Source organism: Orbicella faveolata, unplaced genomic scaffold (genome assembly GCF_042242905.1).
Source record: "Orbicella faveolata isolate gen_17 unplaced genomic scaffold, um_ofav_v1 contig_48, whole genome shotgun sequence".
Classification (NCBI taxonomy): domain Eukaryota; kingdom Metazoa; phylum Cnidaria; class Anthozoa; order Scleractinia; family Merulinidae; genus Orbicella; species Orbicella faveolata.
In genome coordinates, this window is record NW_028301578.1 from 6,542,501 (window position 1) to 6,565,553 (window position 23,053).

Here is a 23,053-nt window from a genome sequence, read left to right on the forward strand (position 1 = left end):
ATAGGCTGGTCGCTTTGGATCTTCATCGCATTGCTACTTTTTTCATGAAGTTTACCTTGATGAAGATACGGTTTTCAGGCCAGTGAAAATACGTGTTCCTCAATCACACCCCTAAATTGTGTTGCGTGACAATGTGATCAGCAATTGATTTGCCTGAGATGTCATTGCCTCTCGTAAAATATTAAGAAGCCTGTTCTATTAGATGCCAATTTTTTATGTTCTTTCAATCCTTCCTTTAACTGGCAGTCCGCCGCTTTCCGCTATATTTGTTTTTTGTAAGGATACGGCGTCGGTACTGAGAAAATAGTGTGCTGTGTTACAGGGCACTCTTTCTTTGTGTGACCTCAAAAATCTGCTAGGAGAAAGGACGAAGGAAATAAGATAGGTAGTGATGCTTAGTGCCTCTCAATTCCAAATTTTTCTTTTATTAGTCTCCTGTCGTTGATGAGTATACGTGCGTGTCTATTGTCACGTAACAACCCTGAAATGGTGAAACTGTTTGACGGTTCACAATACAGGTTGACCTTTTTGCATTAGCTTTGTAGAATGCAAAACTTTGCTTAGCAAGCTAAACCGTCTTCAAATGAGAATCATCGTTTATGTAGGTTTTAGATCTACAATAGGCTCATCAATTTCAGTAGAAAGTAGCAGTACGCAAAGGAAGTGTTACACACACTAAAAGCAAATCAGGGTTGAACGCATCAAGTTTAAAACTGAGTACGCCACTCAAAGTAGTAAATATTTATCGAGTTAAAGTTTGGTTGTCGGTTAAACGTTACTGACTGTCAATAAAGAGATCTAAGTAAACATCTACACGGATGATTACATTCCAGTACAGGTCTATGGGATGTTAAAGTAATTCCGTATCGCCGACAATTTAATAAGGGAAAACTGGAAACGACATAAGTACATCCTAAAAGTAATTTCTACTGAATTGTGGGTAGATTAGGTTGTTACAGCCCGTTACACCCGCACGGATAGACTAAGCAAGAAACCGAACAGACTTGACTTGTAATGGTAACCCGTGGGTACCCCGCAATAGTATTTGTAGCGTCACGTAACTCGCGTTGTTCTTTCGTGTTTCTTTGCAAAAGTTGTAAAACGATGCATGTCGAAAGCCGCGAAAACGAAGTGCTGTGTAAAGCTGTGAAGCCCTAATAAATACGTTGTGTTACCAGAACATAGATCACACTAGCCAATTATATGATCAATATGATCGGGAATATGATCAAAGACAAACAAATATTTGTAAAGTAAAGTAAACAACTTTGAGCGAAACAGTAACCGTTTAATAGTAAACCTTCAAAGGCAGAATATAGATGAAAATACTAACTTACCCCCAGAAACCTTTCAGCTAAGTTCTTTCCATGTTTAATTTTATTTTAATTCCGTTTTATCATCGCAACTGGGAGATTTATCTAAGTGAACTCTGATACGATGCGCTGTAAAGGAGCCTTCCTGAAAAATTCTCTCAACGGAATTACTTTTACGGGCCACCAGTGTTATTTTCTAGACGGAAAGTAGACAGACCCTTTAGTCATACTGCACAAAATTCGCTACCGTGTGAAATAGTTTGCGTGACTCAGGATAAAGTACCAGTGCTATTGAAAAACCATTAGAGATTGAATTTGTCTATTGATAAGCTGAGTTGTAAAACTTGTTTGAACTTCTTATCTTGGATTTATTTCAATTCTTTACCTTAAAAGACTTAGTGGGAATGTATAAAATAAAAAAGTCGGAAGTAATAGCAATTGGGCAGTAAAAAATTAAAAGTGAGATATGCGTCAAAGTGACCCTACGGAAAATTCTCCCGACGAAACAGTTTTTACGGGCGACCTGCATTTTTTTCCAGGCAAGTAGAATAAAAAACCTCCTTTTACTTGGTTATATTTATTTACTTGACTAAAATATAACAGACAGCATTTGACAAGTTCAAAGTTTGCTAATATTAACCTTGTCACTTTAAGTCTGTAAATGGTTCAGCTTCCGAGGGTTGACTATTTTGTAAAAAACAACATTTTTAAACAAAATTAGTCCCGAGTAAAGTTTAAGACATGCCCCACAAACTGTGTAAAGGACATGTTAAGACAACGTTTGGTACGTCCATACGAGCATGTTGAACATGTGCCAAATCTCAAACCTCATGGCCGCCGCTGAAGGTCCCGTGGCCGAATTTTCAAGTTTTGCACATTTCGAAGAAAGGAAAAGGAAATCGAACCTTTTGATGTCATTTCCGAAAATAGTTAGCCAAATGGGTTCTTTTCACCAAACAAGAAAAAATTCGTTATTTCGCTTCTGTCGGCCGATTCTCGATATTTTCGGATTTACGCTCTAAAAAACTAAAAGTCCGTGGATGCTATAGTTGAAGGGGATAGGAATAAGGGTTCTCAGGCCTGGTCCACACTAATCCGTGACGAAACTAAGCTTTCCAAAAACGCTCTTCCAGCCGGAGGAATTTCAAAACGCCGACTTTTCGTTTTCGCGTGGACATTAAAAAAAAAAAAAAGAAAGAAAATCAAAAAGGAGCTTTTTGAAAAGGACGGTGTCACGATGAGTGATTTTATGTGATTTCCCTGTGCGAGTTTTCCTCCAACAAAATCCAAATGACCGGTGATTGTTGCGTTTGAAAACTCGTCCGGCGTAGTGTAGATGGAAAACATTTAATACTTTTTCAGAGTGAACCCTCCCTTTGAAAATTCCTCCGGTCTAGAGTAAACCTTGCCTTAGATTTGAATGATACATGATAATTACCTCTGCAGAATTTCCCGTTTCCGGTGCTGTTTCCTCGACAATAGCACTTTCCGATATCACACTTTGCCCGAGAATGGCAATCACTGTCAGCTTGGCATTGGTGTAGAGGCCCTGACAGAATCAAAGGCGAATATCACGAGTTTAGTGGCTTAGTGCGTGATCCGAACGAGAAATTATTTGGCTAGAACCCAAGCGCTGTTCAAGATCTGTGCAAAATATCCCAAAGCAAAATTTCTTCTGGCAAATTCCATCCTCATTATCAAAACGTACGTTTTTTGAAAGTTGTGAATTATTAGGACTTTGTGACGTTTTGTAAATTGTGAGTGCGTAATGAATTGTTAACGTCTCTGGAGCTGGAGAGCTTAAATATTTGGACCAGCTCGCTTTGGCCTGTCTGCTTCCATATACTGTACGACCCCATTTCAACAACAGGCCAGCGACAGACCTGGCTGGAGATATATCACCAACACTGTACATAGGGTTCAGAGCCACCTTAAATTTTGAAAACTATAAAGTAGCTCTGAACTCTATGTACGGATTCTTTTTTCTTTTAAACCTTTGTTAAAAGTTGCGTGTTATCATTCTTATTAAAATTTGATAATTAAGAAAAAATTACGCGTGCCGGTTTTGAATTATAAGCCCCCTAAAGCTGTAATTAAGGGTGTTTTAGCAGGTCATACTGTTGCTTTGCTAACCTCATGTGTCACGAAAATGATAAAAACGTGTTCAGTAATAAGTGGGCAGTGTTTTGACACCATTGTAGCATCACGTGATAAAGAGTGCTTATAATGACCCATCAAAATCTAACTGCTGGAAATTGTTTTGAGCCATGTTAAATTATTTGTGAAGGGTTTCATATACCACAAAACACTAGTATCATTACTATTGATGTCATAACGCTTCTATTCATTGCGTTTAATGTTTGACGTTCTTACCAGGATCGCAAGATTTCTCGTCGTCCATTGCACGCACAAGTCCGTCCTTACACGTGCATTCTCCTTTGGTGCATGCATGATAGTTATGCGAGCAGTCCGCGTCCTTAAAGCATTCTACAGCAAAAAAGGAATATCGAACGATTATTCCAGGATGCGAGAAGAACACTAAGTAAGGACTCTGCACTGGAACTAGTGTTTCATATATATATATGTAAACATCCCGCTGTCAATGAAGAACGAGTACTTGAAGACATTTATTGAGAAGACAGAACATTTTATACGCCGAATGCGATGGAAAGCTTATCATTTCTTAAACAAAACAGAACCAACAGCAAACGAGTCATATGGCTTCAAATCGAGAAAATCACCGCCGCAAATCAACGAATTGATATCTTTTGAAGACGACATGATCAATCTTATCCAGAACATCAAGTTCAATGACACTAAATGCAGTTTCCAACGCAAATTAAACAGCGATATCAAGAGCAAGATCAAGAGGCCAGACACCCTCCTCATTCCAGCAGACAAGACCACAAACTTCTATGCAATGAACCCTTCCTCGTACGACAAACTGATTAAAGAGAACGTCACTAAGACCTACAGAAAATCGAAGGATGAACTTGTAAGAGAAATAGACGCGCAGTCTGCCCGCATAGCCGAACGACTCAAGTTAGATGATCGCATTGAAAAATTAGCTAAGGAAGAAGCATTTATTAGGTTGAAGGATCACAAGCCCAATTTTCAAGACTATCCAACGTGTCGTCTAGTAAACCCATCGAAGTCTGAAATCGGTGTAATAAGCAAACACATTCTGGATGAAATTAACACCTCTATCATCAACGGCACGAAAATAAACCAGTGGAAAAACACCTCCAGCGTTCTCAAGTGGTTTAACAGTTTGGAAAACAAAAGCTCACTATCGTTCATATGTTTTGACGTTTGTGAGTTCTACCCCTCTATAACTGAGAAGTTGCTTTCCAATGCGTTCGACTTTGCCACTAAGTACCGTCGAATCACCGGTCATGAGCGTGAAATTATTCTGCAAGGAAAACGATCTCTGCTATTCAGCGAAAATTGCCCATGGGAGAAGAGATCTGCAAACAACCTTTTCGATGTCACCATGGGGTCCTTCGACGGGGCAGAAACATGTGAATTGGTTGGATGCTACCTTTTGTCCCTCCTTACAAAGAAGTATGGCCAAAACATCGGCTTATACCGCGACGATGGACTGGCAGCCCTCAAGGGGAATCCACAGGAAGTGGAGAGGATTAAAAAAGGCATGTGCAAGGTTTTCCGTGACCACGACCTAAAGATCACAGTCGAAGCAAATACCACCAAGGTCAATTTCCTAGACGTCACGCTTGACCTCCAAAGTGGAAAGCACTATCCTTACACAAAAGAAGGCAACGTCCCTCTATACGTGCACAGAAAATCCAACCACCCACCATCCATCCTGAAAAATATCCCCGAATCCATAAACAAGAGGCTTTCCGAAATATCCTCTGATAAAGAATGCTTCCATAACGCGAATGGCGTCTATCAAGAAGCGCTTAACAAAAGCGGATACAACTACAACCTATCATTCAATGCCACACCGAACCAGACACCTCGCCCACGAATAAACAGACAACGAAACATCCTGTGGTTCAATCCACCATACAGCAAGAACGTGGAAACAAACGTCGGTAAATGCTTCCTTTCACTTATTGATAAGCACTTCCCCAAATCCAACCCACTTCATAAAATTTTTAACCGTAACACACTCAAATTAAGCTACAGCTGCATGGGTAACATCAAAACAATCATATCTAACCATAACAAAGCTGAAATTAACAAATCCACACGTACTAATGATCAAACGAAAAATTGCAACTGCCGGAAATCTACCACGTGTCCCATGGATGGAAATTGTAGCATGGAAAGCGTAATTTACCAGGCCGAAGTCACCACACCAACCACGAAAGAGACATACATTGGACTCTGTGACACTACATTCAAATTAAGATATCGTAATCACGTATGTTCTTTTCGAAATGAGCGGTACAAACACGCCACTGAACTAAGTAAATACATATGGAGCCTGAAAGATCAGCACATTAAGTATGACATCAAGTGGCGCATAGTTAAACAGGCTAGGTCTTATTCGAATGTTACCAAGAGATGTAATTTGTGTTTGTGGGAGAAATTTTTCATCTTATGTAAACCGGAAATGTCAACTCTGAACAGCAGAAATGAGCTTGCATCGTGTTGCAGACATGCTAGGAAATTCTCGCTGAAAAATGTTATCATCTAATTAGCAACACACCTAGTATGTAATTGTATTGTTCTGTATTTTCAAATATCTTTGTATGTAACCGTTTTTTCTGGCAGTCGCCTGATGATTGCCTCGCATGAGGCATGAAACTCGGAGTAGCGATTAAATGACCATATAACCTAGCTCTCGAGTTTTTACTGTTATTCCCGCTCTAGTTCAGCTATTGAGCACTTTGTAGTAGATGAGAATTTCAATCCATTTTTTGGTTATATATATATATATATTTAATATACTATGCTCCTCTAAGAGTTGAGCGCTTTTTGAAATCCATTCACCACAAGGAAATAGAATTTATATATATATATATATATATATATATATATATATGAGTAATAACGAAGAGGCAAGATTTGCTGTTACTCCGAGTTTCGTGCTTACGCACTCATCAGACAGTATTTAATGATAAGCATTCCTATCAACTAGATATATATACACGGTATTAAACAATAGGCTAATTGCTGGACTAGTTGCATTACAATAAGTGATAGTTATACTGGAAAACAATAGGTGTGAAGACAGAAATTACGGGGACGAGTATAAACTGCGTGGGTGCAGTACAATATAAAGAAAGTGTCAAGCGTTCTTCAAGTAGAATTTGTTCTCGTGCCGGCATTTAGAAATAAGTTCTGATCTTTTGTTTAGTAGATTGTCGTTGCTATGTTTGATAATCATTAGTTTTTCTGTGAGGCAGAGGTCGCATCGTTTGGAAATGTTGTTGTAGGGTCTTGCACGGCTAATAATTGACCATTTGATGTTGAAGTCTTGTTTTTTGTCGTGTAGTTGCCAGATGTATTTAGAAAGCTCGGTGCTGTTGATGTGTTTTCTGTGCTTAAATGTGGATTTGTGCTGCGAGAATCTCTGTTTGAATGTTCCTTCTGTCAGTCCAATGTAGTTCTTGGTTGTGTTGTTAGTTGTAACTTGTGCGTTGTAGATTACACTGGAAGTCAGGCATTTGTTGTCTAGCGGGCATTGGTCTTTTTTGCGGCAGTTGCATTGCTCTCCGGTGGTTGCGTTGGCGTTGTTGTCGGCGTTTGTTATTTTCATGTTGTGTTTGTTGATTACTGTTTTCATGTTGTCCATGCAACTGTAGCTGACTTTGACGTTGTTTTTGTTGAAGAGGCTGTGGTATTTATGTTGGTTCGGAAAGTGCTTAGATATGAGCTTCAGGAATGTTCTACCGATGTTTGTCTTTACGTTTTTACTAAATGGAGGGTTGTACCATATAATGTTTCTTTGTCTGTTGCGTCGGGGGCGTGTTGGTTGATTGTCTTCGTTGTAAATTAGTGTTTCAGAGTATCCGCTGGCTTTCAAAGCAGTTTCGTAGATTGGTTTGGCCTTGTTGAATTCGTGTTCGTTGCATGAGTTGGCGGAAATACGGCGATTGATGGATGCTGGAAGTTGCTTTATTATGTTAGGTGGGTGGTTAGACTTTGTGTTGATGTACTGCGGTTCGTCGTTAGGCTTTCTGTAGGGGCAGTAGGTCCCTTTTGTAAGATCGAAGGTGACGTCCAGGTAGTTAACAATTTTCATGTTAGTCTGTATGGTAATGTTGAGTCCATATGTCTTGAAGCGTCTTGTTATGTCCTTCCTTGTACGGTCTGCTTGAGGTCCAGAGATGTTTTTGAAGATGGCAAGTCCGTCGTCTCTGTAAAGCCCGATGTTGTCTATCCCGTATGTGTTACACAGGTCGTCGAGAATGAATAAGCCTACGAGCTCGCATACTTCGGCTCCGTCGAAGCTGCCCATAGTAACGTCAAAAGAACTGTTGTTTTTCTTGATCCAGGCGGTGTTACTGTCAAAGAGAAGGGATTTTCTTGAATGCATAATAATATCGATGTCGCGGTCCGTAATGGAAGTGAATTGTTTGGCGAAGTTGATTGCGTCTGTAAGAAGTTTCTCAGTAATGGAAGGGTAGAAGTTCTCAATGTCAAATACGGCGAAGGTATGTTGATCTTTGTGTTGTATAGAGGAGAACCAGTTGATGACGGATGATGAGTTTTTCCATTGGTTAAGGCCAGTCTTCTGTCTCACAGTCGTGTTAATGTTCGCGAGGATTTCTTTACTGATACGTCCAATCTCACTTTTTGCAGGGTTAATGAGTCTACATGTAGGTTTGTTCTGGAAGTTGTCTTTATGGTCTTTGAGTGTTATAAAAGCCTGTCGCTCAGCCATGCGTTCCGCGCGGTCGTCAATGTTCAGATTAGTAGCAATGACTTGAGCTTCTTTGTTAATAGCAGTAATCGTATTAGAATTTGCTTTCTTGTACGTCGATGTGATATTGTCCTTGAGAAGCTTGTCGTGCGAAGCTTTGTCTACTTCGTAGTAGTTGGTTGTTTTGTCAGCAGGTATGAATGTTTTTGTGGAGTTGTTTATTTTCCTAATGTCTTGTTGTAGATGGTCTTGGAAGTCATCTCGTATTTGCCTGAATTCAATGTTCTTGATCATTTCGTACACGTCAGTTTCAAATTTGTTTAGGTCTTCGTTCTGAGGAGGGCATTTTCTTGATTTAAAACCAAAGTTGTTGTTGTCAAAGTTGTCGTCGTCGTTGTTGTGGTCTGTGTTATTCTTATCTTTATTCTGTTCGAAGAAGAAGGCTTTCCAACGCATACGCTTGATTACACTTTCGGTCTTTTCGATGAGTTTCTTGAGGTAGGAGTTTCTTGAGGTAACACCGCTTGACAGTAACACCGCCTGGATCAAGAAAAACAACAGTTCTTTTGACGTTACTATGGGCAGCTTCGACGGAGCCGAAGTATGCGAGCTCGTAGGCTTATTCATTCTCGACGACCTGTGTAACACATACGGGATAGACAACATCGGGCTTTACAGAGACGACGGACTTGCCATCTTCAAAAACATCTCTGGACCTCAAGCAGACCGTACAAGGAAGGACATAACAAGACGCTTCAAGACATATGGACTCAACATTACCATACAGACTAACATGAAAATTGTTAACTACCTGGACGTCACCTTCGATCTTACAAAAGGGACCTACTGCCCCTACAGAAAGCCTAACGACGAACCGCAGTACATCAACACAAAGTCTAACCACCCACCTAACATAATAAAGCAACTTCCAGCATCCATCAATCGCCGTATTTCCGCCAACTCATGCAACGAACACGAATTCAACAAGGCCAAACCAATCTACGAAACTGCTTTGAAAGCCAGCGGATACTCTGAAACACTAATTTACAACGAAGACAATCAACCAACACGCCCCCGACGCAACAGACAAAGAAACATTATATGGTACAACCCTCCATTTAGTAAAAACGTAAAGACAAACATCGGTAGAACATTCCTGAAGCTCATATCTAAGCACTTTCCGAACCAACATAAATACCACAGCCTCTTCAACAAAAACAACGTCAAAGTCAGCTACAGTTGCATGGACAACATGAAAACAGTAATCAACAAACACAACATGAAAATAACAAACGCCGACAACAACGCCAACGCAACCACCGGAGAGCAATGCAACTGCCGCAAAAAAGACCAATGCCCGCTAGACAACAAATGCCTGACTTCCAGTGTAATCTACAACGCACAAGTTACAACTAACAACACAACCAAGAACTACATTGGACTGACAGAAGGAACATTCAAACAGAGATTCTCGCAGCACAAATCCACATTTAAGCACAGAAAACACATCAACAGCACCGAGCTTTCTAAATACATCTGGCAACTACACGACAAAAAACAAGACTTCAACATCAAATGGTCAATTATTAGCCGTGCAAGACCCTACAACAACATTTCCAAACGATGCGACCTCTGCCTCACAGAAAAACTAATGATTATCAAACATAGCAACGACAATCTACTAAACAAAAGATCAGAACTTATTTCTAAATGCCGGCACGAGAACAAATTCTACTTGAAGAACGCTTGACACTTTCTTTATATTGTACTGCACCCACGCAGTTTATACTCGTCCCCGTAATTTCTGTCTTCACACCTATTGTTTTCCAGTATAACTATCACTTATTGTAATGCAACTAGTCCAGCAATTAGCCTATTGTTTAATACCGTGTATATATATCTAGTTGATAGGAATGCTTATCATTAAATACTGTCTGATGAGTGCGTAAGCACGAAACTCGGAGTAACAGCAAACCTTGCCTCTTCGTTATTACTCATATACTCAGCTCTACACTATATGTGTATTGAGCACTATTTTAATGGGATCTGCTACTTCCTCATATGGTTATATATATATATATATATATATATATATATATATATATATATATATATAGGTTGGAGCTTATCTTGGTTTTTAAAGTATTAAACGATCTCAGTGACTATGAATATTCTTACTCCCTCACTTCCCCACATACCCCAAACATACCCCAACCTGGAAGAGCTTCCAGCATTCATTTCAACCGTAGCTACTTGTTACTCAGATGGAAAGGTAAAGCCTCTGTGATAGTAAATTCTTATCTTGGTCAGAAACACAGCCCCATGATGCCGGCAAGGACTCCAACCGGGCTGTGTCCCCCAAACGTCTAGGGCGTTACAGTCCACCAAAACCCTTCATTTTCTTAGCTTCAGCATCATCTTTCACCCAACATCGCCATTATCTAACCAATTTGAAAAAAAAAAGGAAAAAATTTAGTGTGGAACGTTGCTTTACTGTACTCTCGTCAAATGTTGTCACAGGCCTTGTACCCTTCTAGGGAAATCCCTTCGAGTAGCGCCAATTTCCGTGCCATCAACACCAACATATATACATCTTATCACTGGAGTTTCCCACTGTACGGACATCACTCACCTAACACTTTCCATCCTTGGTTTTCTTTGAGCCACAAATGCATGCGCAAAAAGTATAACTGTGGTCAAATTTCGTTGTGCACTCACTCGGCGCACAACATTTTGACCACTGTGATAACGCATATCGTTGTCGATAAGAGTACAGACAACGCTAAACCACACTCTATGTGTTAATTTTTATTTCTCCCCAGATACTCTATCCTCTAGAAAATAGGGGAAACTTACCTTCATTTAATTTTCCAAATGCTTTTCCTCACAGAAAACTGTCGGTAAGTGTTTCTTTGCACTTTTAGTAATTTGCAGGAGCTAAAACAATTTCTCAGAGTTCCTCCTCAGAATATTTTTGGCAATTTGTAAGATGAGTTACAAATTCGATCCTAGACCCAAAATTGAGTTTGACTATGAGTTTCTCAGTAAATTGACCTTTCAGTTGCATCCTTTTTATCTTACGAACAAACAAAGTATTATTGAGTACTGTTTCAGTAAGGCAACTCACCAATGCACGTTCCGTCGGCAGTCTCTCTAAAACCCTCGAGACATACGCAATGTGGTTTGTCTGGTATCAGGGAATCAACAACGCATTCAAAATTCTCATCACACTGATGCTCCGCGGGGCATGGCAGTGAGTCTATGTAATGACAAAGAAAAGGAGGCATGAGAAGATAACTAGGAGATATACAGACTACGGCAACACATGAAAAAAGTATTTTTTGGATTTTCTATCTTTCTTGTAGGTGATTCTTCTTTAATAAACAATCCAGTGGGGGTACGCCTGGAGGGAACCATAGTACTTGTATTCATCATCTTAAAATGGATATTTGTTTTGATGAATACAACTACCATGATTCCCTGCAAGCAAGTCTCATAGAGGGATTTGGCCATTTGACCCTAAGTCAAGCCATAGCGAGTGTGACTATGAGAGCTTGTTTAAAAATTCAAAGTGCGGGGATGCTATAGTTGAAGGGAAAAGGAATACGGGTTCTCAGGCGTGGTCCACATTAATCCGTGACGAAACTAAGCTTTTCGAAAACGCTCTTCCAGCCGGAGGAATTTCAAAGCGCCGGCTTTTCGTTTTCGCGTGGACATAAAAAAAAAAAAAAAGAAAGAAAATCAAAAAGGAGCTATTTGAAAAGGACGGTGTCACGATGAGTGATTTTATGTGATTTCCCTGTGCGAGTTTTCCTCCAACAGAAATCCAAATGACCGGTGATTGTTGCGTTTTAAAACTCGTCCAACGTAGTGTAGATGGAAAACATTTGATACTTTTTCAGAGTGAACCCTCCCTTTGAAAATTCCTCCAGTCTAAAGTAGACCCTGCCTTAGATTTCAATGATACATACTAATTACCTCTGCAGAATTTCCCGTTTCCGGTGCTGTTTCCTCGACAATAGCACTTTCCGATATCACACTTTGCCCGAGAATGGCAATCACTGTCAGCTTGGCATTGGTGTAGAGGCCCTGACAGAATCAAAGGCGAATATCACGAGTTTAGTGGCTTAGTGCGTGATCCGAACGAGAAATTATTTGGCTAGAACCCAAGCGCTGTTCAAGATCTGTGCAAAATATCCCAAAGCAAAATTTCTTCTGGCAAATTCCATCCTCATTATCAAAACGTACGTTTTTTGAAAGTTGTGAATTATTAGGACTTTGTGACGTTTTGTAAATTGTGAGTGCGTAATGAATTGTTAACGTCTCTGGAGCTGGAGAGCTTAAATATTTGGACCAGCTCGCTTTGGCCTGTCTGCTTCCATATACTGTACGACCCCATTTCAACAACAGGCCAGCGACAGACCTGGCTGGAGATATATCACCAACACTGTACATAGGGTTCAGAGCCACCTTAAATTTTGAAAACTATAAAGTAGCTCTGAACTCTATGTACGGATTCTTTTTTCTTTTAAACCTTTGTTAAAAGTTGCGTGTTATCATTCTTATTAAAATTTGATAATTAAGAAAAAATTACGCGTGCCGGTTTTGAATTATAAGCCCCCTAAAGCTGTAATTAAGGGTGTTTTAGCAGGTCATACTGTTGCTTTGCTAACCTCATGTGTCACGAAAATGATAAAAACGTGTTCAGTAATAAGTGGGCAGTGTTTTGACACCATTGTAGCATCACGTGATAAAGAGTGCTTATAATGACCCATCAAAATCTAACTGCTGGAAATTGTTTTGAGCCATGTTAAATTATTTGTGAAGGGTTTCATATACCACAAAACACTAGTATCATTACTATTGATGTCATAACGCTTCTATTCATTGCGTTTAATGTTTGACGTTCTTACCAGGATCGCAAGATTTCTCGTCGTCCATTGCACGCACAAGTCCGTCCTTACACGTGCATTCTCCTTTGGTGCATGCATGATAGTTATGCGAGCAGTCCGCGTCCTTAAAGCATTCTACAGCAAAAAAGGAATATCGAACGATTATTCCAGGATGCGAGAAGAACACTAAGTAAGGACTCTGCACTGGAACTAGTGTTTCATATATATTTATTGTAATGAAACTGATATAGTGATTGCACGAGCTATGATGCGCGTGCTAAGATGTTTAACGGTTGTATTTGAATGTATACTCGCAAGAGTTCTAAGAATGAGACGGTTATATGGCGAGTACGGGATGCGCAATGTACTCGTAATACAGCGTATATAAGGGACTCAAGTTATGGAGTGGCCTGTGTGTGTGTTAGTAGACTTGCCATGTACAAGTAAGCTAAACGTTGAGAGTCGAGTAATTAAACCGTTGGCTGTTGGACTCCTTGACTGGAAGTATTTGTCGCCCGCACGCGTTACATTTCGTGTCAGAAGTGGGATTCGAACCACGACCAAAGTCAGCTAAAGTTCAGGTAGATGGTTTTGTTATGGTGTAGATAGTTGTCCTGCAAACGGCTGTTGTGTGGTGTTGTAGTAAAGCTGCACGACGAGATATTTCGACTTGTAGTGGCGCACTGGTTGCTACGAAGCACTTTATATGGTAGTTACCGTTGTTTTGGTCGTTAGAAATATATTTTAGGACATTGTTTATTGGTTGCCGTAGTTAGTTGGGTTGCCATTAGTTGGTGGCGTGATCCAGGCGACCGTTAAAGTTTAGTTTACTAGCGTTGTTTGAACAGTGAGCTTCTTTAGGATGGCAGCGACTGATCAGAGTAATTGCGAGGTCCAGTTGGATGCAGAAGAAAATTATCGTGGAGAATTCCATGTGGAACAGGACGTCGTGCAGAATTCGACGACTCCGAACGAAAATGGTTGCTATTCCTTCGGTCAAGAATCACCAGCTTCGTTTATGTCAGCTCTCCAGGAATTGGGCAACAGAATTTTGAGTACCAGTGAAGACATGGAGCGACGAATGGCCGACAGATTTCAAGAGCAAATCGACCTGCTCGACGAAAAAATATGGCGGCTAGATAATGCGGCCAGCGCAGGACCTGGCGGCGAACCGGAGGACGATTTGCGTGGTCGAGAACCGGAAATTAGCCGTAGGAACGTGGAAAACCGCCCTCTCTCGGCAAAACCACTAATTACGTCCTCGCCGTATGATGGAAAGACGTCTTGGGACGACTATCAAGTTGAGTTCGAACTGATTGCAGAATTAAATGGCTGGAATACGTCTACAATGGCCATTTACCTCGCCGCGAGTTTGTCAGGGTGTGCACAGGCCGTGCTGGCTGATTTGGACGCAAACTTGAGAAGAAATTTTCAGGCCCTCAGGGAAGCGTTGTCGCTGCGGTTCGGTAACGGTGGAAAGATGGAAGTGTTTAGATCACAACTGAAAAGCTGCACCAGAGGAAAGGACGAATCACTTCCAGAACTTGCACAGGCGATCCAGCGACTCGTAAGGCAAGCATATACGGAAGCACCCCTATCTGTGCGGGAAGTTCTAGAAAAGGACTACTTTGTCGATGCAATAGCCGATACGGATATCCGCTGGAAAATACTTCAAACTAGACCGGTAACGATACAAGAAGCCCTCTCCATAGCTACAGAAGTGGAGGCAGTTCAGATATCTGAACGTCAACGTCTGAGCCCAGGCCGACTGACTGCGAATATGGTGGGCGCACAAGTTTCAGACAAACAACGTCATTTCCTCGATTCATCTATCAGCAAGAATTTGTCCGAAATGAAGAAAGATCGAGAAGAGCAGAGGCGTCTAATGGAGGATTTCATGAAGAAAATTGATCGTCCTGCCCGTAACGCCCTGCCTGGAATGGAGCACGCTAGCTCGTGGGGCCCAAGAAATGTCGGTGGAGGAAATTGCTGGAACTGCGGTAAGCCCGGACATTTTTCGCGTAATTGCCCAAATTTCTGTTACAACCAGGGAAACGATGACGGACCGAACCGAAGGGCCTAAGCTCGGTCCCGCGTCGTTATCAACGGCCCCTGTATCCAAGAGCTGGTACTCTGCGTGGAAATGAATATCAGCTAGGACTGTACATCTCCAGTAAGGTAGAGGGAGTGGACGTCAAGTTTCTGGTGGATACGGGTTCGAATATAACGATTTTGAGCCCAGCAGTACTGGAGAAAATCAGTGCACCAAGGCGACCAGTGCTTGAGAAAGTCGAGACCCGTATGATTTTAGCCGATGGCAGTGCAAAACCGTTTCGTGGCAAGGGGACATTCGAATTGGAAGTAGAAGGGAAGCGGGCTCTGCAGGAGGTGTGGATTGCAGACATAGAGCTGGAAGGGATTTTGGGTATGGATTTTGTGCGCCGGTATGATTGTCAGATCATTACAGCTCTTGAAGGCCAGCTGTAACTATTCATCCCCGAGTTGACAAGTGCAAGTGGAACTGGAGCAAAACCGGCAGAAGAGAGGGAGCCTAGCAATTATCAATGCTTGAGGGTGGTAGTCGAGGATACGGTGTTAGTCCCAGCAAATAGTGAAATGATAGCAGCCGCAAAGGTTCTAGACACGTGTAATGGAGGTCTGGCAATTCTGGAACCTACATTGGATTTTGTTCAGCACAGCAAACTCTTGGTTGGCATATCGCTTATCAAAATGGATGGTCCAATCCCTATTCGTCTTCTCAACCCCACGTCACATCCAAGGCGTGTCTAGAAAAACACCCTGGCAGCGCTTTCCGAACCAGTAGATAGCAATCAGGTACATGGAGAACCGTGGTTCAGGAACGCTCAGAAGGTAGAGACTGAGGTACGAGTTGCTCGAGAGGGTCAACCAACAGAATGCGCAAACAAAGAGCAAGATCAGCAGCGATCTCTGCCCGTAGAGCTGGAGGAATTGCTGCATAGAAGTACGGAAGGCTTGAATGATGAACAAATCGGAGTGTTGACTGACTTGCTGAACGAATATCAAGATGTGTTTGCCACCTCTACAAACCCTTTCGGCCGCACAAGCATAACCCAGCACAAGATTATCACAGGGGAGTCCAAACCTATCAAGCAAGCACCGAGGTGACTTCCCTTACAATTGAAAGAGAAAGCGGCGGAAGAAGTAGAGAAGATGTTGGCCAAATGTATCATTGAGCCGTCATCGAGTCCATGGTCTTCTCCCGTAGTCCTGGTGAAGAAGAAAGATGGAACGATACGCTTTTGCATAGATTACCGAAAGGTGAACGGGGTCACTGTTAAAGACTCTTATCCACTTCCGAGGATCGAAGATTGTTTTGATGCGCTGTTCGGGTCGCAGTGGTTTTGTACATTGGATTTAGCTAGTGGTTATTGGCAGGTAGAGATGGCAGAAAAGGACAAGGAGAAGACAGCATTTTCCACAGGTTCTGGCCTGTATCAGTTCAATGTGATGCCCTTTGGTCTTTGCAATGCTCCGGCCATATTTGAGAGGTTGATGGAGAGGGCTCTCGTGGGCTTACCGTGGCAAATATTGCTGATTTTCCTGGACGATGTCATTATGCACGCTAAGTCATTTGAAGAGGTCGTGAGGCGCTTACGACTCGTTTTTGAACGGCTACGATCTGCTAACCTAAAGCTCAGCCCAAAGAAATGTGTTTTGTTCCAGAGGAAAGTTACCTTTTTGGGCCATGTCGTAGGTGGAGATGGAGTGAGTACTGACCCGAGTAAGACAGAAGCTGTCAGTGCCTGGCCAGTTCCACGCGCAGTCGCAGAAGTTAGGAGTTTTCTCGGCCTCACGTCCTATTATCGCCGTTTCATCTATGAATATGCCCACATTGCTAAGCCACTACACGAGCTGACTGAGAGTGGGAAGGAATTCTCATGGACGGAGGCCTGTAATAAGGCTTTCTGCACTTTAAAGGAGAATCTTGCCTCAGCTCCAGTCCTGGCATACCCAACCCTTGATGACACGTTTATCCTGGATACTGACGATAGTGGGGTGGCAATCGGAGCAGTCCTTTCACAAGTTCAAAATGGCACTGAAAAAGTGATTGCATACTTCAGCAGAGCATTGAGAAAAGCGGAAAGAAATTATTGTGTCACAGCCGTGAGTTACTTGCTGTGGTAGATGGGATACGCCATTTCCACCATTACTTGTACGGAAGAAAATTCACTGTCCGAACTGATCATGGAGCTTTGCAGTGGCTGATGAGCTTCAAAGATTTGGAAGGACAAATGGCACGATGGTTAGAAATCCTGGGTACTTATGACTATGAAGTAGTATACCGTCCGGGAGCCAAGCATGGGAATGCAGATGCATTGTCGAGGAAACCATGCGGTCGTGGTGAGTGTGGATTTTGCGACAGAATCGAGGCAAGGCGCGAGCCCGATGATGATTCGTTCTGTGGTGCAGTTACAAAGAATGGAAGTCGGGAACGTAATTTACGAGCAGGTTCCTCTCAAGAAATGGAATGCTGGATTGATGGAATAACGGAGAGGAACTACAAAATGAGCAACGATGCGACCCCATTTTATCACCTGTAATAAGCTGGCTGGAATCTGGACAGGGGCGACCTAAGTGGGAGCAAATTTCTTCTCTTTCTCCAGAGCTTAAGGGCTATTGGGCGCAGTTTGAGAGACTTATCCTGAAGGAAGGGATTCTGTACTGCAAGTGGGAGGTCGCAAGTCTCCGGCAAGAGCAAAGCTTAAAATTGGTCATTCCTAAGAGTCTGCAAGAAAAAGTGTTGTTGTCTCTACATGACTCAGTGACAGCTAGTCATCTGGGAGTGAAGAAGACCCTGCAGCATGTCAAGCAGCGCTACTATTGGTGTGGAAGCAGCCGTGATGTAAAGGCGTGCTGCCGAAACTGCCTAAAGTGCTCATCTCGAAGAAAGCCGCAGAAAAAGTTTCAAGCTCCACTACAAGTTTACAATGTGGGGGCACTCCTTGAGAGGCTCGCCATTGATGTATAAGGCCCTCTGCCGGAAACAGACCAGGGAAATCGGTACATTTTGGTGGTTATGGATTACTTCTCGAAATGGGTGAAGGCACTTGCCATGCCTGAACAATCCGCAGCGACTGTGGCACATCTCTTGGTTACTGAGGTTATTTGCAGGTTTGGTGTTCCCTTGCAAATTCCCACTGACCAAGGACGTAACTTCGAATCGGTGCTGTTTAAGGAAGTTTGCAGGGTTCTGGATATCAAGAAGACTTGGACAACACCCTTGCACCCACAATCAGACGGGATGGTGGAACGACTAAATCGTACGCTGGAGGCTATGTTATCCAAATTTGTCCAAGAAAACCAGCGGAACTGGGATCAGCTACTACCTCTTATGGCCATGGCTTATCGGTCTGCGATACATGCAAGCACTGGCTGTACACCGAACGAGCTAATGTTTGGACGCGATGTCAGGCTACCTGTAGATCTAATGTTCGCTTCTCCTCCGGTTCCAGTCACACCACCAGATTCCACCGACTTTGCCTGGAACCTGAGGGAACAGGTCAGAAAAACACATCAGCTTGCCCGTAACAATTTGGACATTGCGAGCCGACGACAGAAGCGATTATATGACCAGAGATCTTGAGCAAATTCTTATCAGAAGGGGAGAAGGTGTGGTTGTACAATCCTCAGAGGAAGAAAGGCAGAAGTCCCAAGCTGCAAACTCGATGGGAGGGTCCCTGGGAAGTTACCAAACAAGTTACGGACGTAGTTTATGGAATCCAGAGGACCCCCAAGGGGAAGCCCAAGTTTGTACATCATGACTGCCTGAAACCATTTCACGAAAGGCACATGTTGAGCCAATGAATTTGGAAGTTGGCCCCGAGAATGCTATTTGTCAAGAGTTACCATTTCAGTCTGATCAAGACATTTGGAACGGTTCATAGTTACATTTAAGTTCCATTTAAGTTTAAGTAAAACATTTTCAACAATTCAAAATTACATTAGAGATTTCGGGAAAGATCTTTTTCAAGTTAATGCTTTCTCCGTTGTCGTTGTTCTTTTTTTTTTGGGTTATGTAAAATAGCGTTGTTGGGGTGACCCTTGATGCGAGGACGCATCTCTTTTATTGGAAGGGGGAAGTATAATGAAACTGATATAGTGATTGCACGAGCTATGATGCGCGTTCTAAGAGGTATAACGGTTGTATTTCGATGTACACTCGCAAGAGTTCTAAGACTAAGAGACGGTTGTATGGCGAGTACGGGATGCGCAATGTACTCGTAATACAGCCTATATAGGGGACTCACGTTATGGAGTGGCCTGTGTGTGTTAGTAGACTTGCCACGTACAAGTAAGCTAAATGTTGAGAGTCGAGTAATTAAACCGTTGGCTGTTGGACTCCTTGACTGGAAGTTGTTGTCGCCCGCGCACGTTACAATATATATAGGCTGGAGCTTATCTTGGTTTTTTAAGTATCAAGCGATCTCAGTGGCTATGAATATTTTTACTCCCTAACTTCCCTACATACCCCAACCTGGAAGAGCTTCCAGCATTAATTTCAACCGTAGCTACTTGTTACTCAGATGGAAAGCTGAAGGCACTGTGATAGTAAATTCTTAGCTTGCTCAAAAACACAGCCCCTTGATGCCGGCAAAGACTCCAACCGGGCTGTGTCTATCAAACGTCTAGGGCGTTACAGTCTACAAAAACCCGTAGTTTTCTTAGCTTCAGCATCATCTGTCACCCAACATCGCCATTATCTAACCAATTTGACAAAAAAGAAAAAATCGAAAAAATTTAGTGTGGAACGTCGCGGTACTGCACTTTCGCCAAATGCTGTCACAGGCCTTGTACTCTTCTAGGGAAATCGCTTCGACTAGCGCCAATTTCCGAGCCATCAACACCAACATCTACATCTTATCACTGCAGTTTCCCACTGTACGGACGTCACTCGCCTAACACTTTCCATCCTTGGTTTTCTTTGAGCCACAAATGCATGCGCAAAAAGCATAACTGTGGTCAAAATTTGTTGTGGACTCACTCTGCGCACAACGTTTTGACCACTGTGATAACGTATATCGTTGTCGATAAGAGTACAGACAACGCTAGACCACACTCTATTTGTTAATTTTTATTTCTCCCCAGATACTCTATCCTCTAGAAAATAGGGGAAACTTACCTTCATTTAATTTTCCAAATGCTTTTCCTCGCAGAAAACTGTCGGTAAGTGTTTCTTTGCACTTTTAGTAATTTGCAGGAGCTAAAACAATTTCTCAGAATTCCTCCTCAGAATATATTTGGCAATTTGTAAGATGAGTTACAAATTCGATCCTAGACCCAAAATTAATTGTGAGTATGAGTTTCTCAGTAAATTGACTTTTTAGTTCCGTCCTTCTTATCTTACGAACAAACAAAGTATTATTGAGTATTGTTTCAGTAAGGCAACTTACCAACGCACGTTCCGTTGGCAGTCTCTCTAAAACCCTCGAGACATACGCAATGTGGTTTGTCTGGTATCAGGGAATCAACAACACATTTAGAATTCTCATCACACTGATGCTCCGCGGGGCATGGCAGTGAGTCTATGTAATGACAAAGAAAAGGAGGCATGAGAAGATAACTAGGAGATATACAGACTACGGCAACACATGAAAAAAGTATTTTTTGGATTTTCTATCTTTCTTGTAGGTGATTCTTCTTTAGTAAACAATCCTGTGGGGGTACGCCTGGAGGGAACCATAGTACTTGTATTCATCATCTTAAAATGGATATTTGTTTTGATGAATACAACTACCATGATTCCCTGCAGGCAAGTCTCATAGCGGGATTTGGCCATTTGACCCTATGTCAAGCCATAGCGAGTGTGACTATGAGAGCTTGTTTAAAAATTCAAAGTGCGGGGATGCTATAGTTGAAGGGAAAAGGAATAAGGGTTCTCAGGCGTAGTCCACATTAATCCGTGACGAAACTAAGCTTTTCGAAAACGCTCTTCCAGCCGGAGGAATTTCAAAACGCCGGCTTTTCGTTTTCGCGTGGACAGCTTTTTGAAAAGGACGGTGTCACGATGAGTGATTTTATGTGATTTCCCTGTGCGAGTTTTCCTCTAACAGAAATCCAAATGACCGGTGATTGTTGTGTTTTAAAACTCGTCTGGCGTAGTGCAGATGGAAAACATTTGATACTTTTTCAGAGGGACGCCTCCGTTTGCAAATTCCTCCAGTCTAAAGTAGACCCTGCCTTAGATTTGAATGATACATAATAATTACCTCTGCAGAATTTCCCGTTTCCGGTGCTGTTTCCTCGACAATAGCACTTTCCGATATCACACTTTGCCCGAGAATGGCAATCACTGTCAGCTTGGCATTGGTGTAGAGGCCCTAACAGAATCAAATGCGAACATCATGAGTTTAGTGGCTTAGTGGGGGATCCGAAGGAGAAATTATTTGGCTGGAACTCAAGCGCTGTTCAAGATATGGGCAAAATATTACAAAGCAAAATTTCTTCTGGCAAATTCCATCCTCATTATCAAAGCGTCCTTTTTTTGAAAGTTGTGAATTATTAGGACTTTGTGACGTTTTTTTAAATTGTGCGTGCTTAATAAATTGTTAACTTCTCTGGAGCTGGAGAGCTTAAATATTTGGATCAGCTCGCTTTGCCCTGTCTGCTTCCATATACTATACGACCCCATGTCAACAACAGGCCAGCGACAGACCTGGCTGGAGATATATCACCAACACTGTACATAAGGTTCAGAGCCACCTTAAATTTTTGAAACTTTAAAGTAGCTCTGAACTCTATGTACGGATTCTTTTTTCTTTTAAACCTTAGTCAAAAGTTGCGTGTTATCATTCTTATTAAAATTTGGTAATTTAAAAAAAATTACGCCTGCCGTTGTTGAATTATAAGCTCCTAAAGCTGTAGTTAAGGGTGTTTTAGCAGGTCATACTGTTGCGTTGCTAACCTATTGTGTCACGAAAATGATAAAAACGTGTTCAGTAATAAGTGGGCAGTGTTTTGACACCATTGTAGCATCAAGTGATAAAGAGTGCTTATAATGACCCATCAAAATCTAACTGCTGGAAATTGTTTTGAGCCATGTTAAATTATTTGTGAAGGGTTTCATATACCACAAAACACTAGTATCATTACTATTGATGTCATAACGCTTCTATTCATTGCGTTTATTGTTTGACGTTCTTACCAGGATCGCATGATTTCTCGTCGTCCAATGCACGTATAAGTCCGTCTTTGCACGTGCATTCTCCTTTGGTGCATGCATGATAGTTATGCGAGCAGTCCGCGTCCTTAAAGCATTCTACAGCAAAAAAGGAATGTTGAACGATTATACCAGGGTGCGAGAAGAACACTAAGTAAGGACTCTGCACTGGAACTAGTGTTCCATGTATAGATATAGATAGATAGATAGATAGATAGATAGATAGATAGATAGATATACATATATACACACTGGAGCTTATCTTGGTTTTTAAAGTATTAAGCGATCTCAGTGACTATGATTATTTCTACTCCCTCACTTCCCCACATACCCCAACCTGGAAGTGCTTTCAGCATTAATTTCAACCGTAGCTTCTTGTTACTCAGATGGAAAGGTAAAGGCACTGATAGTAAATTCTTAGCTTGGGCAGAAACACAGCCCCTTGATGCCGGCAAGGACTCCAACCGGGCTGTGTCTCTCAAACGTCTAGGGTGTTACAGTCCACCAAAACCCTTAATTTTCTTAGCTTCAGCATCATCTTTCACCCAACATCGCCATTATCTAACCAATTTGAAAAAAAAAAAATTCCAAAAAACTTAGTGTGGAACGTTGCTGTACAACACTATCGTCAAATGTTGTTACAGCCCTTGTACTTTTCTACGGAAATCGCTTCGCATAGCGCCAATTTCCGAGCCATCAACACCAACATATATACATCTTATCAATGCAGTTTCCCACTGTACGGACATCACTCACCTAACACTTTCCATCCTTGGTTTTCTTTGAGCCACAAATGCATGCGCAGAAAGCA

At 41.9% G+C, this 23,053-nt stretch overlaps 1 protein-coding gene across 1 annotated transcript in view; it reads right to left on the minus strand.

Moving 5' to 3' along the window:
* LOC149096202 (uncharacterized) overlaps positions 1 to 23,053 on the minus strand; it is a 35,498-nt gene that overhangs the window by 9,938 nt on the left and 2,507 nt on the right. Inside the window, exons 5-12 of the mRNA XM_089280882.1 lie at positions 22,228 to 22,341; positions 21,293 to 21,403; positions 20,477 to 20,608; positions 13,065 to 13,178; positions 12,130 to 12,240; positions 11,279 to 11,410; positions 3,687 to 3,800; positions 2,752 to 2,862 (exon numbers count right to left, since the gene is read on the minus strand). Of these exons, the coding sequence (XP_089137008.1) occupies positions 2,752 to 2,862; positions 3,687 to 3,800; positions 11,279 to 11,410; positions 12,130 to 12,240; positions 13,065 to 13,178; positions 20,477 to 20,608; positions 21,293 to 21,403; positions 22,228 to 22,341 (939 nt within the window). The remainder of the gene's footprint in view (positions 1 to 2,751; positions 2,863 to 3,686; positions 3,801 to 11,278; positions 11,411 to 12,129; positions 12,241 to 13,064; positions 13,179 to 20,476; positions 20,609 to 21,292; positions 21,404 to 22,227; positions 22,342 to 23,053) is intronic.